The sequence below is a fragment of the Lathyrus oleraceus genome, chromosome 4 (genome assembly GCF_024323335.1).
Source record: "Lathyrus oleraceus cultivar Zhongwan6 chromosome 4, CAAS_Psat_ZW6_1.0, whole genome shotgun sequence".
NCBI lineage: Eukaryota > Viridiplantae > Streptophyta > Magnoliopsida > Fabales > Fabaceae > Lathyrus > Lathyrus oleraceus.
Genome location: NC_066582.1, coordinates 49,777,372 through 49,791,095, shown reverse-complemented (window position 1 = coordinate 49,791,095; position 13,724 = coordinate 49,777,372). Strand labels below are relative to the sequence as shown.

The window sequence follows — 13,724 nt, the reverse complement described above, 5'->3', positions numbered from 1 at the left end:
TTCTTTCTTGTAGTGTTTCTTGTTTGCACTAATTTCATGCTTTACTTTAAATTACAAGAATTATGGCTGATAAACACGAAAGGTTGAGGCATAAGAGGGTTGCACAATATGTATCAGTGCGGTGGGAGAAGAGTCAGGTTTCCGATGCTCATGTTCCTCTAGCCATGCAGAGTCATCTAATTCTAGGGCTTATGCTTCTCCATCATCTTCTTCTTCTTCTTCTTCCCATAGGAGACATGTTTCACATACCGATGCATCACTCCCTCCATCCTCCCGCAAGCGCCAGATTTCACCTACTCAGGTGCTAGAGGTAACCGAGTCACCGGAGGAACCTTCTACTGCTAATATTATTGATGCTTATGAGCTAGTGCCACCTCCCACATCTGATGTTGTTGAGCTGATGCCACCTTCAAATGGTGAGGCCGCTGAGCCAAAGGCATTTGGAGGAGGCCCTGTAGAGTTTTCACTATTTCCTTTGTACCCAGAACATACTGGCACACATATCTGGGACGAAGAGGTAGCATTAGTTGGATTCATTCATTTTAATTTATATTTATTTTAATTGACAAGTTTCTTACATTGATTTTTATTTTCTGCAGGACTGTGATCCGCTAAAGTTTATTAACCATGGGCGAAAGATTACTGGCTTGCCTCAGCCGAATGAGGATTGGTTTCAGAGAACTTTGTGCATGACCAGTTATATTACGGTCAACCACGAGATGCTTAATACATTTGTGGAGAGATGACACTCTGAGACCTTGTCATTTCACCTCCTGCTTGGTGAGATGTTATCACACTCGACGATGTGTCGTGTTTGATAAACTTCTGATTAGGAGGAGACTCTAGATCATGGGACTATTACCAAAGACGATGCACTCGAGATGATGGTAGATTATCTAGGGGAAGATCCAACAGAGGTGAAGAAGGAGTTGGATAGAACTAGATGTTTGAATACCTGAAAAAGGTATATACATATGAGCTCTAGAGAGTACATCAGGCTACAGGTGATGACGAGTAGGTGGGACTCCACAAAGCACATGCTATGAGAGCATACATGTTATATTTGGTTGACACTGTGATTTTTATGGACAAGAGTGACACTTATACAAATGTCATCTACCTACGGTACTTCCAAGATTTTGAGCGAATCCATGACTACAACTAGGGGGCACTTGTTTGGTCTACTTGTACTCGAAGTTATCAAAGGGTTATAGGTGGAAGATAAAGCATGTCACAGGCAACATCACACTACTGACGATAATATCTATTGGTCTTTTAATTTTTCTGTGTCATTTTGATTTCATCTTTACAACACCATTACTTATGATTCCTGTGTTCCAAACTTTTCAGGCTCCGATCCTCCAGCACTTCTTGTGCATCTTCGGTTGGGCGAGTGTACCGAATGACACTGAGGATATACTGCATGCTACTTCATTTGCCTCGCTCAGAGGGAACCAGACGATTGAGCTGCTCCGAGTGTATGCTGACCGCTTGATTGTCAATGACATGCACTTCAACAACTATATCGATCACCGTGAGATGCAACTATTTGACGAGATAGTGTTATACTCTAGATGATCGGCATGCAGATCACGTATCACTGCTCCTCATCTATCTGAGTGTGTCATGCGGTAGTTCGACTACAATCAGACCATTTCTAGACACCCTGTTGTATATGCTCATCCTGCTTTGACACGTAAACAAATGGATGCCATGTTTGATGATTATGAGAGTACTCTGGTACTAGAGGAGGCACGGAGTACCATAGCTATAAGCGATCGGAGTTACGTCTATAGGTACATCAGGTAGTTTTTCAGGGTGTCACGTCTGTATATGGTGCATGATGCTTCAGAAGATCCACCGAAGCCAGCTCATCGGGAGATACTATAGGAGGAGAAGGCATAATTAGATCATATGCAGGCAGGCATTGACGGATGTATCTTCCCTGATGGGCCACATCTGAGCAGGTCCTAGATGGCATCATAATGGAGGCACGATGAGCATTGACGTACTGGAGACAGCGTCGGAGAGCGGGGGGATTGATGCCCGAGGAGATAGAGGAGGCATAGGAGATGTAGTCCGACATACACAATAGTACAGTAGTATATGGTAGTTGTATTATGAATTGTATTTTATTTTCACCTCATACTACTTTATCGTTGTATTTGACTTTATTTATATATGACATTCAGACCATCTGGTTTTACATACGTCATTTTTTGCATATGGATTGTATGGTTTAAATTTTCATCTGAATACACGTAAACAAAACATAACATGTATTATTCTGTTCTGATAGGTTACAGAGATACATCTCCGTAAAATAAACGGAGATGCATCTCGAATACAATAAACATGTAAAATTACTCCTGAATGTGATGCATTGTATGTATTTTAAATAAGTTTTTAATAAAGTTTAATTATATATATATATATATATTAAATTATCAAATTGAAGTCTTTAGTTCGAGAGAAAAAAAAACAGGCATTTAATCTGTTGGTTTTCAAAAACCTTCGATTCACCTATATTTTTTTACCAATTTTGACCGTTTACCTGATTCTCACTGGTTCAATATCATATTCGGTCTAACAATCAGATTAGATCAAACATGATTGAATGTGATGTTATTGAACCAGTGAGAATCAGCTAAACGGTCAAAATTGGTAAAAAAAATAGGTGAATCGAAGGTTTTTGAAAACCAACAGATTAAATGCTTGTTTTTTCTCTCTCGAACTAAATCACTTTGATAATTAAAAAAAATTATATATAATTAAACTTTATTAAAAACTTATTTAAAATAACTTTTCCTTATTTGCAATTAGACCTGATTCAAAATTTATTTAGTTATTTTGTATTATTTTAAATTTTAAATTTAAATGATAAATATGTGAAATTATGATATTTTGAAATTTTATAGATGTCATGATATTTTTTAAAGAGCGACTAATCAGGTTCGACCGATTTATAAATATATAATTTTGTTATAGAGATTGATTTATTCAGGCGAGTTATCTCATTTAATCCAATTTATCATGCAGTTCAACCAGTGATCCGGTGGTTCGACCAATGAATCAGTGACTCAGTATCCACACTAGTTTGATGACCAATCTGATTTTTAAAACATTTCTCGAGTTTTTTTCACCACATTTGTGACATCTATGTAGTAAATATTTTAAAAGTTATTTTTTCCATCAAAATGGTCAAACTTATATGATATTATAACTTTAAATTTATAATTTATTTCAATTATCTAAAATTAAAATTGTAAAGTCTATTATTAAGAAATCAAAATAAAAAGAATGAATTTTCATTATTTTTGAACAATTAGAATTTCAATTATATACACATACAGTTACCTCCACCACAAGCTACCATTATTGCACTATACCATATGATTTCTTAGATGTCAAGAAACTACTCTAACAACCTCTCTAACTGAATATAAACTAAAATAAGAGTTAGCTATTATCATGTAACTGTTAAAACAACTCTATTGACTTTATTACTTTGATCTTCAACATATTCCAAAGCTTTGCTACTTTTATCTTCTTTATGCTTTAATATGCTCCCACAAGTTGAAGGTTGGTATATGTCATCTTTAACTTTATTAAAAGTATGTCGAATGATTCAGGATGCAATATTTTTATGAACAATCTGCTAGTTGATCTTTAGATTTGACAGAAAGAAGTTCCCTGACTCCCTGACTTTGTTTTTGCCTCACAATGTGACAATCAATTTCTATGTGCTTTGTTCTGTCATGGAAAACTGGGTTGGTTGTCATAGTAGATAACATGTTTCCTTATGCACTTAACTTGAATATCATTCATGAGGTAAAGTAAGCACTACAGTTCACAGGTTGTTGCTGTAAGGGAATGAAAATTTGTCTATGATAATGAACTTGAGATTGATAATTGTTTCTTAGCTCTCAATGAAATTAGCGACTTTCCAAATACATCCTTCCCAATCAACATTCGAATATCCATTCAAATGAATTGTATCTCTTAGAAATAATATGCCTCTACTTGGACATGTTTTTAAGTATTTAAGAACTCTCCATGCAACATTGTAGTGAGAGTTATTAGGAGCAGGTAAAAATTAATTACATTGTTGTTTGCAAATGTAATGTTAGGTCTTATTAAAATATAGTAATCTACCTACAAGTCTTCTATAGAAAGATATGTCTGGATATGGATCATTGTAATCTTGGTACAATTTGATTACAGGATCAGAAGGAGTGGAAACAAGTCTGGATCCCGTGAAGCATGAATCTTCCAAAAGATTAAGGCAATACTTTCTTTAACATAAAGAGATTCCTTCCTTTGAATGTGTCACCCCAATGCCTAGGAAGTATTATAGTTTGCCTAAATCCTTGATTAGAATGAGTTATAAAAAGCTTCTATGGTAGATTTGAACGCATTCAAATCATTTCCTGCAAGTATTACATCATCCACATGTTGGAACAAGTTCAGTTCTACATCTACAGTCCTTAATTTTTTATGATAACAAAGTATAAAGAACAAATTTGTACCCTAATAGTTTCTTTAAGTGTGTTGAATCTAAAAGATAAGCAAATCATACTCTAGACAAAAGAAATTCTAGACTCTGGACAAAAGAAAACTATAGACTATGGACGAAGCAGACTCTGGACTCTGGACAAGCAGACTATGCACTCTGGACAAAGATACTCAGGACTCTGGAACACCAACAAACTCTGAAACAAGGTTGAAATACGAAGAAGTGCTTAACTATTAGTCAACCATCTGGATATACAAGCCAGTGCCTTTGGAACAAATAATCCATATTTATCATGATAATCTAAGCCTCATTTTAACTAGAATATGAAGTCTAATATTCAAGACTTTGAACTCTGATCAAGCTTCCAATTATCTGAAGTACGAAGCCAATGGTTTAGAGAACAACGATTGAAAGAATATTCTTGGAAATTGTACATTCAAGCGGAAAAATCAAATGTTTCCTTAAAGGATAAATATGTTAGAATTATTAAGGAATGTACTACCAGCGGATCTCCACGATTCACGGCTCAACCTCATACCATTTTTACAACTATGAAATTGAAGAAGTTTCCAATTATATCTTTCAATGGTACTATTCATCATCTATTTAAAGAGGGCAAAGAATTGTGAATAAAGCAAGGGAAAGAATAAGAATAACAATTACAACACTCACTACACTTAGAGCTTTTTATTTGTATATTTTCTTAAGTGTATACTCTGAAAATCATCTTGTGTATCTTCTTGTTTATAAGCATTCTTGTAAACACACAATGTTGTATTTTAACTTTGGTTAAATTCCTTGAGGGACTAAGTTTAGTCTATAGCCTCGAGAAGTCATTGACAATTGGTCTTTGAGTTTTTTCCTTGAGGGACTAAGTTTAGTCTGTAGCCTCGAGAAGACATTGACAACTGGTTTTTGATTTTGTAATCTAATTGATTAGTGGATTAAGTCCTTCTGAGAAGGAAAAATCACTCTGACTAGTGGACTGGACTAACTTGGTTAACATTAAACCATGATAAAATTCCTTTTTATTTTTATCATTATTGTTCTTGTCATTGGTTTATGATTGGCTTGCACAAAAAGATGTCATATCAGAAACCCAATTTAAACCTCATTTTCTTGTGTTTCTTGGAATCTTGGTACAATTTGATTGCAGGATCAAAAGAAGTGGAAACAAGTCTGGATCCCGTGAAGCCTGAATCTTACAAAATATTAAGGCAATACTTTCTTTAACATAGAGATATTGATTCCTTTGAATGTGTTACCTCAATGCCTTGGCAGTATTTTACTTTTCCTAAATCCTTGATTTTGAATGAGTTATGAGACATTTCTATGATAGATCTGAACTCATTCAAAAAAATTCCTGCAAGTATTATATCATCCACATGTTGGAACAAGTTTGGTTCTATATCTACAATCCTTAATTTTTTATGATAACAAAGTATAAAGAACAATTTTGTACTCTAATGGTTTCGTTAAGTGTGAATAATCTAAAAGATAACCAAAGCAGACTCTAGACAAAAGAGATTCTAGACTCTGGACGAAAGTAGACTCTGGACTCGGGACAAAGCATACTCTGGACTCTGGACATGCAGACTCTAGACTCTGGACAAAAGACTCTGGACTCTGGAACATTAAAAAATTCTGAAACGAGGTTGAAATACAAATAAGTGCTTAACTATTAAGGAATCATCTAGATAACAAATGTCAACTCCTCTTTAACAAGCAATCCATATTTACTCTTATAATTCAAGCCTCATTTTCACTAGACTTTGAAGTCTAACATTCAAGACTTTAACGTTTGATCAAGCTTCAAATCATCTCAAATATGGAGCCAATGATTTAGAGAACAATGATTGAAAGAATATTCTTGGAAATTGTATATTCAAGCAACAAAATCAAATGTTTCATTATAAGAAAAAATATGTTGGAATTATTAAGGAATGTACGACCCGTGGATCTCCATTATTAACGGCTTAACCTCATACCACTTTTACAACTGTGAAATTGAAGAAGTTTCCAATTCTATCTTCCAATGGTATTATTCATCATTTATTTAAAGAGGGCAAGGAATATTGAATAGACCAGGGAAAAGAATAAGAACATCAATTATAACACTCACTACACTTAGGGATTTTTATTTGTATTTTTTCTTAAGATTATACTCTGAAATTCATCTTGTGTATCTTCTTGTTTATAAGCATTCTTTTAAACACGCAATCTTTGTATTTTAACTTTGGTTAAATTCCTCGAGGGACTAAGTTTAGTGTATAGCCTCGAGAAACATTGACAGTTGGCCTTTGAGTTTTTTTCTTAAGGGACTAAGTTTAGTCTGTAGCCTTAAGAAGTAATTGGAAGTTGCTCTTTGAGTTTGTAATCTAATTGATTATTGGATTAAGTCCTTGTAAGAAGGAAAAATCACTCCGACGAGTGGACTTGACTAACTTGGTTAACAATAAACCAGTATAAAAATCATTTGTATTTTTACCATTGTTGTTCTTGTTATTGGCTTGCAGAAAAAGCTGTCATATCTGAAACCTAATTCAAACCCCTTTTCTTGTGTTTCTTGGGATCTTGGTACAATTTGATTGCTGGATCAAAAGGAGTGGAAATAGGTCTGGATCTCGTGAAGCTTGAATCTTCCAAAATATTAAGGCAATACATTCTTTAACATAGAGATATTTCTTCCTTTGAATGTGTTACCTCAATGCCTAGGCAGTATTTTAGTTTACCTAAATCTTTGAATTTGCCTAGGTGGTGGAAACGTGACTTGGGAGCTTGAGAGCCAGACGAGGGAGTCATATCCGAATCAATTTACTTAAGGAAATTTTCGAGAGCCAAAATTCTTTAAGTGGAGGATTGTTGTAACACCCTAGTTTTTCAAGTTATTATTTAATTAATTTATTTGTATTTTAATTTAATTATTATGTGGGATAATTGAATTAATTTGGGGGGTGAGAGTGTGTGGCCTTGATGTGGGGGTGTAAGAGTAAGTAGAGGTTAGTGAAGTTTATTTAGAATAATGGGAACTTATTTTTTATAATTAAAATAATATTATTTTAGTGGGATTATTTAATTGAAAATAAGAATTTAGAGAGTTTTGATTCAATTTGTAAATTAAGAGAGAGATATGGGAGGAAGGAGTAAGAGTAATTGTTAGTAAGAGAGAGAATTATAATTATGACTAGATTACCCTAATTATACAAGGTTAAGAAATAACCTAAGTTTAGGGGACTTTTCTATCATTACATGAAAAAAAGGATTAGAGGCATGATTGAGATGAAATGTTAGATTTTTGGAAAGATGGAAAGAACAATCGAAGACCCGAGTTTTGATATTGCTAATAGGAAAACCAAGTAAGGGGAGAATTGATTCAATAAGGGGTATATGTATGAGAGGTAGAATTGGGGAGTCTTTAACCTCCACTAGGGTATTGGGGAATTTAATATAAATTTGTATCTGATGATAAATTGTTGTTTTGTGATGATGTTGGTGGCAAAATTTGTGTACAATAATGTGTGTTAAAATCTGTTTTGATGTGTTAATGTGTCTTTACCATTGATGAACTTTTGAAGGTTTTTGATTAACCATGATTTTATGGGATTAGTTGATTAAATGTGTTAAACTATTGAATTTATGTGTTAAAATGGATTATATGACATTTTTGGTGTATTAGAAGTGATTTTGAGAGATTCCATGATCTCCAAATTGCAAAATCACATTTTTTGTCGTTGACGGACGTCAAGTTGGTGACGCCCAGGGCGCCATGCCCTTTGAAGCACTAACGGGTAGCCTGCCATGGCTCTCGATCGCATGTGTTAATGCAGAGCGTCACAGTGGTGACGTGTTGGTTTTGGATGTGGATGACGAGCGTCACACCTGTGACGCTTAGGGCGTCATGAGCCTAGGAGTTGCACAATTGGTTTGTTGTTTGTAATAAGTTGGAGAATTCAATTTTTTTACTTGTGTTGATTGATGATGTACTTTAACATTGTTTTGATGGAAGTTGATGATTAAATGTAAGTTTAGTCGATTTTACGAATTTGCTGACAAATGATGAAAATATGTGAAAGTGATGATAATGTTGTGAATTTTGATGATGATATACTATTGTACGAGCATGATTATGTTATTGAACTGTAATTATGTTGTTTAAGGATGATAGTTCGGGAGGGGAACTATTGTCGTTGGGTCAATGCATGTTTTGTTTATTTTCGGGAGGGGACTTTAAACATTAGGTTGTTTTTGCATTGACGTGTTATGACATGCATTCATCATGTCATTGTTGTTAATGAAAAATGCAAGTTGCAATCCGAGCAGGGTGGAATGGTGACTTGTCCCGAATTTGAGCAGGGTGGATTCGGGGTTCGAGCAGGGTGAACCCGGTTCCTGAGTGAACCAATTAATGATGATATGGCATCACATGCATATGAGTCTTGTTTAATTTGAGAGTCTCATTGCATAATTAAATTATGAATATGTGATTGTTGTGTATGTGGATGGATTGGGTGTGAGAATGATGTTGTTTGATTGTTGTTGTATATGTAGATGTGTGAATTCTACCTCACAGTTTATACCATTAATTTGTTAATGTGAATTCTCACCCCATTTGTTTTGATGTTGTCCACCATGGACATCTTGCAGATACTCAGGAGTAGAGTTTGCTATTGTGAGTGGAAGATAGCTTGGAAATTATGTCCATTTAGTTCGTTGTTTATTTAGTGCCTATGCTCTAATCATGTAACATCGGGGATGAGACACTTGATTTAATTGTTGAATTCGATTTAATGTTTTGTGGAGCTTTTATAACATTATTTTGAAGTTGAGAACAAATTTGATTTTGTCGAGTATTTTAATTTGATTTTCCGCTGCTATTTGAATAAAGTTGAGATGTTTTGAAGTTGGTAACACTTTAAACATCATATAATGCTTGTTGTATGAGTTTCAGGGTTAGGGTGTTACACGACAAAAATGTTAAAGGAATAAATTTTTTGTTGACGCTGAGATTCGAACTCATGAAAGATTGATTATATCACCACGATTAGACTAACTAATTATGGTAATATGTTAATAATTTTTAATTAAAAAATAAAAGAAAATATTGGCGCTTGAGTTTAGAGATGTCACCAAGGTCCTTCAAAGAACAGTGATAAGATGGTTGTTGTTGTATATACTTTTTGTAGTAGTGACCTAAGGTTGAAATGTTCAAGTTTGTTCTTCACACTTTAGGAATTGAAAAGCAGAATAAAAAATGAATAAAGAGTATGGAAGAAGAAGAGAGTATTTTATTGATCTCTATTTTACAAAGTTAAAAGCCACTTATAATGAGATTACTTACAAGCCAAGTAGTCTCATTTTGCCTAACTAACTTCCAAAACAGAATTTTGTTACATCATAGAATTTTTCCAACTAACTAACTTGTCACTTGTTTCGTAAGTAACACAAAAGGACATTATGAATTAGACTTTCAACATACCACCTAATTTATTTGGTCTAGACTATCTACATTCATCACATTTCTCAATCTATTGAACAATTCACCCTGAATAATTTCTGTCATGATGTCGACTATTTAATTATCACTTATGCAATGCTTCAAGTACAACCTTTCATTGCTTACTTATTCTCTAATAGTGGAATCTCACTTCAATATGTTTGCTCCTTCCATGTGCTATCAGATTCTTGGTCATATTGATAGCATACATGTTATCAATTATCATAATCATAGTTCCATGATCCTTGCCTTTAATCTTATTGAGTAGATTCATCATTCATGCTGCTTGACATGCACAAAGGGAAGCATATATTTACTTTTCTTTACATGATAACATTGCTACAACCAGTTCCTTTCTTGAGCTCTAAGCTATTGGTGCACCACATAACACGAAACCAGACTCTAATACTAGATGTTGGAACAAAATCTTGGTTGAAGAAGATCAATCTTTACTCAATTGATGCAACAACTTTCAACAACACTCTTCACTCAAGTGATGCACACACATACGCACAATGTTGCAATGTTTTTGTTCTTCACACTTTATGAATTAAAAAGAAGAATAAAGACCGGATAGAAAGAGTATGGAAGAAGAATATAGTATTCTATTGATCTCTATCCTACAAAATTAAAAGCCACTTATATTGAGATTACTTATAAGTCAAGTAATCTCGTTTTGCCTAACTTACTTCAAAAACAGAATTCTATTACATAACAATTTTTTTACAACTAACTTACTTGTTACTTGTTTCCTAAGTAACACAAAAGACATTATGAATTATACTTTCAACAATATATATACCATCCGCCTTTCAAACAAACATTTCAAATACTTACTGCTAGAAGCAACGTTCTTGCAATCAGAAACTGCTCATTCGTCTTCTTCGATGGAATCGTGTGGCGATCTCTTTACTAGATTGTGAAGTGCTCCCTCATTAGCTATACTTTTTGAAGACTGAATTTAAGGTTAGGTCAATTTTACCGAGTTCCACGATAGACATCACATGTGTCCGTTTTAGTCGAGATACATAAATATATCCCATCAGGCAGAATCTCGAGATTAAGTATCTAGGTGTTTTGTAACGACAATTATTGTTGTGTGACAATCAATTTCTAAAGGGAAGTGTGTTAGGGTCAGGTAATGGTTGAAAATGAAAAAACCAGATTTTTTTTTTAAATGTGTGTGATGTTGTGCGTGTTGGAGGTTGGGGTAACAGTCACCCTCATAAGAGTTTCTCTTCTTCTCTCTATTTAAAGAGGTTTTCATAAAGAGTCGGTGGAAAAGTTAAGTTGAGAAATTCTCTTCTTATAACTGAGTCCAAAAATTTATTGTTGATCTAATCCATTGAATTTAAATCGGATAGTGGGTTATCCAATTTGAATATTTTATATATAGACCTTTAATGTCATGGGTGAAATTAGTGATAAGAATATGATCGTCCATTACAACTATATCACTTTACACATTCAAAGATTAAAATAATGACTTGACAATTTTTTTTAAAATGACTGCTTACTCGATTCAAATTATATTTGAATGAGTTTGACGTGCTATTCAAGTGTATTGGTAAAATTCTACCCTCTCAAATTATATATAAAAAAAATTGGAAAACGTATTTATATATGGCCCCATAGCGATGATTATACAAACTTGAGTGAGTGATTTAATTTGTGAGGCATATTCATATGAAAGATAAATATTTATTTATTTCAAATTTTTTAAACTTGATCAATAAAATTATTCTACAGAACTAATACACATATTTTGTGCACTTAAGTAATTCTAAAGTCATAGATGTATGAACATTATACAAATACCATCTTAGTATTAATTTTGACACCGACATGATGATCTACCCGATCTATTACGCCGCACATATGGTTTTTGGCCAACACATATATACACATGGTGGGAGCAACCTTGTACGAAGTCGTTAGCTTCACCATTGACTAATAAATGCGATCTCACTTATAGTTTTTGTTGATAGGTGTAGGTTTTACTTTTTTACATGTAAATAATGGCTTTTAGTTCGAAACTCTTAATGCTATGTGCTTCTATAAGTAGAACTTCTTGTGAAGCATTATCATCATAAGTACAAAGCAAGGTTTTATAGTTCTGATACAATTTTGTGTGAATTAAGATGGGAAGTTTAGGCAAGTATGTTGGAGTATTTGTTGTTATATTTGTGTTGGTGATGGGAACTTCTGAATGCCGGAAATTTAAGAAAGAAGAATTTGTTGAGAATTTTGGTGGAGGTGGTGGTTTAGGTGGTGGTGGTGGAGGTGGTTTAAGTGGTGGTGGATTTGGAGGTGGTGCTGGAGGTGGTAGTGGTGGTGGTCTAGGAGGAGGAAGTGGAGGTGGTTATGATGGAGGTCTTGGAGGTGGTAGTGGTGGTGGTTTAGGTGGAGGAGGAGGTTTGGGAGGTGGCAGTGGTGGTGGTGCTGGTGGAGGCTTTGGAGGTGGATCTGGCGGAGGTATTGGAGATGGAGTAGGTGGGGGAAGTGGTGGAGGCTTTGGAGGTGGTGCTGGAAGTGATGGTGGAGGTGGTGCTGGTGGAGGCTTTGGAGGTGGTGCAGGAAGTGGTGGTGGTGCTGGTGGAGGCTTTGGAGGTGGTGCTGGAAGTGGTGGTGCTGGTGGAGGCTTTGGAGGTGGTGCTGGAAGTGGTGGTGGAGCTGGTGGAGGCTTTGGAGGTGGTGCTGGAAGTGGTGGTGGAGCTGGTGGAGGCTTTGGAGGGGGTGCTGGAAGTGGTGGTGGTGCTGGTGGAGGCTTTGGGGGCGGTACAGGCGGCGGTTTTGGAGGGGGTGCTGATGATAGGGTTTAAATTAAAATGTTTGGTGTGATTCTGTTTGAAATTTAATGTGTTGTTATTCACTAGAGTAATAAAATAAAAATAACTCTTTCTAAAATGTGACATGATTGTGATCTTATTCTTAAAATAACTCTTACAATATGAGTTAACTATAATTATCATCTTTATATAAATCAGAAGACTAAAAATAAAACTGGTTCAAATTTTAAAATTTTATAAGTATTTTAAAATAATTTGTCTTTAATAATAAAATAAACAATATAAAGTTTTGCATCTCCCATTGTACTGCGAAAATCGTAAAATTAGAGTATAAAACATTGTGTTTTTTTATTTTCGTAAAAGAACGATTCATAATTATGATCGGATGGAATTTGAAAGTCCATATCTGAAAAAATGGCAAGTGTCACTTCTTACTAGGATAAAAAAAGTCAATTATATTGATAATTTAAATTAAACTAAATTGAAAAAAATTATTTATTTATTCGATTTAAAAATTGAATCGAAACTAATAAAGTTAAGGTGGTTTGGTTCGATTATCGGTTTTAATTTTTAAAACCCGCCAAATTAATGAATCAAACTGATGTCTATAACTATCCACTTGATCTTGTTGGAAATCCATCACAACTTATGGAGAATTTCAATCAATCTTGATAAATAAGATTGTTATCACCAACACAATAACAATGAAAGAAAAGAATAATGGAGAAAGAAAGTAAAGAACGATGAAGAAGAAGAAGAATTAAAATTCTGCAGAGTTTCTCTCTACCCACATACTGCGGAAAACTTTTTATTCACTTTGCAACTGCAAAATACTATGAATACAATATTATGAATACTTTATTCACTTCATTACAAGAATAAGAGTTACTTCCTCTACTTATAGATTTAAGTTAGCTTGCACCCC

At 34.3% G+C, this 13,724-nt stretch overlaps 1 protein-coding gene across 6 annotated transcripts; it reads left to right on the top strand.

Moving 5' to 3' along the window:
- Window positions 1–11,937: 11,937 nt before the first annotated feature.
- On the top strand, window positions 11,938–12,922 carry LOC127073181 (glycine-rich cell wall structural protein). Of its 6 annotated transcripts, none has more exons than XM_051014305.1 (2): window positions 11,938–12,620; window positions 12,660–12,922. In XM_051014305.1, exons 1-2 carry the CDS (start codon window positions 12,152–12,154, stop codon window positions 12,830–12,832), a joined length of 642 nt encoding a protein of 213 aa, XP_050870262.1. In that variant the 5' UTR covers window positions 11,938–12,151; the 3' UTR covers window positions 12,833–12,922. The 6 variants fall into 6 exon arrangements, with proteins under 6 accessions (XP_050870262.1, XP_050870264.1, XP_050870263.1 ...); XM_051014307.1 differs by having other exon boundaries at window positions 11,939–12,578; XM_051014306.1 differs by having other exon boundaries at window positions 11,939–12,620; window positions 12,702–12,922.
- The last annotated feature ends 802 nt before the right edge of the window (window positions 12,923–13,724 follow it).

What these genes read in the sequence shown, in the direction of transcription:
- LOC127073181 (XM_051014304.1), top strand. Translation starts at nt 12,152, where the DNA reads ATGGGAAGTTTAGGCAAGTATGTTGGAGTATTTGTTGTTATATTTGTG.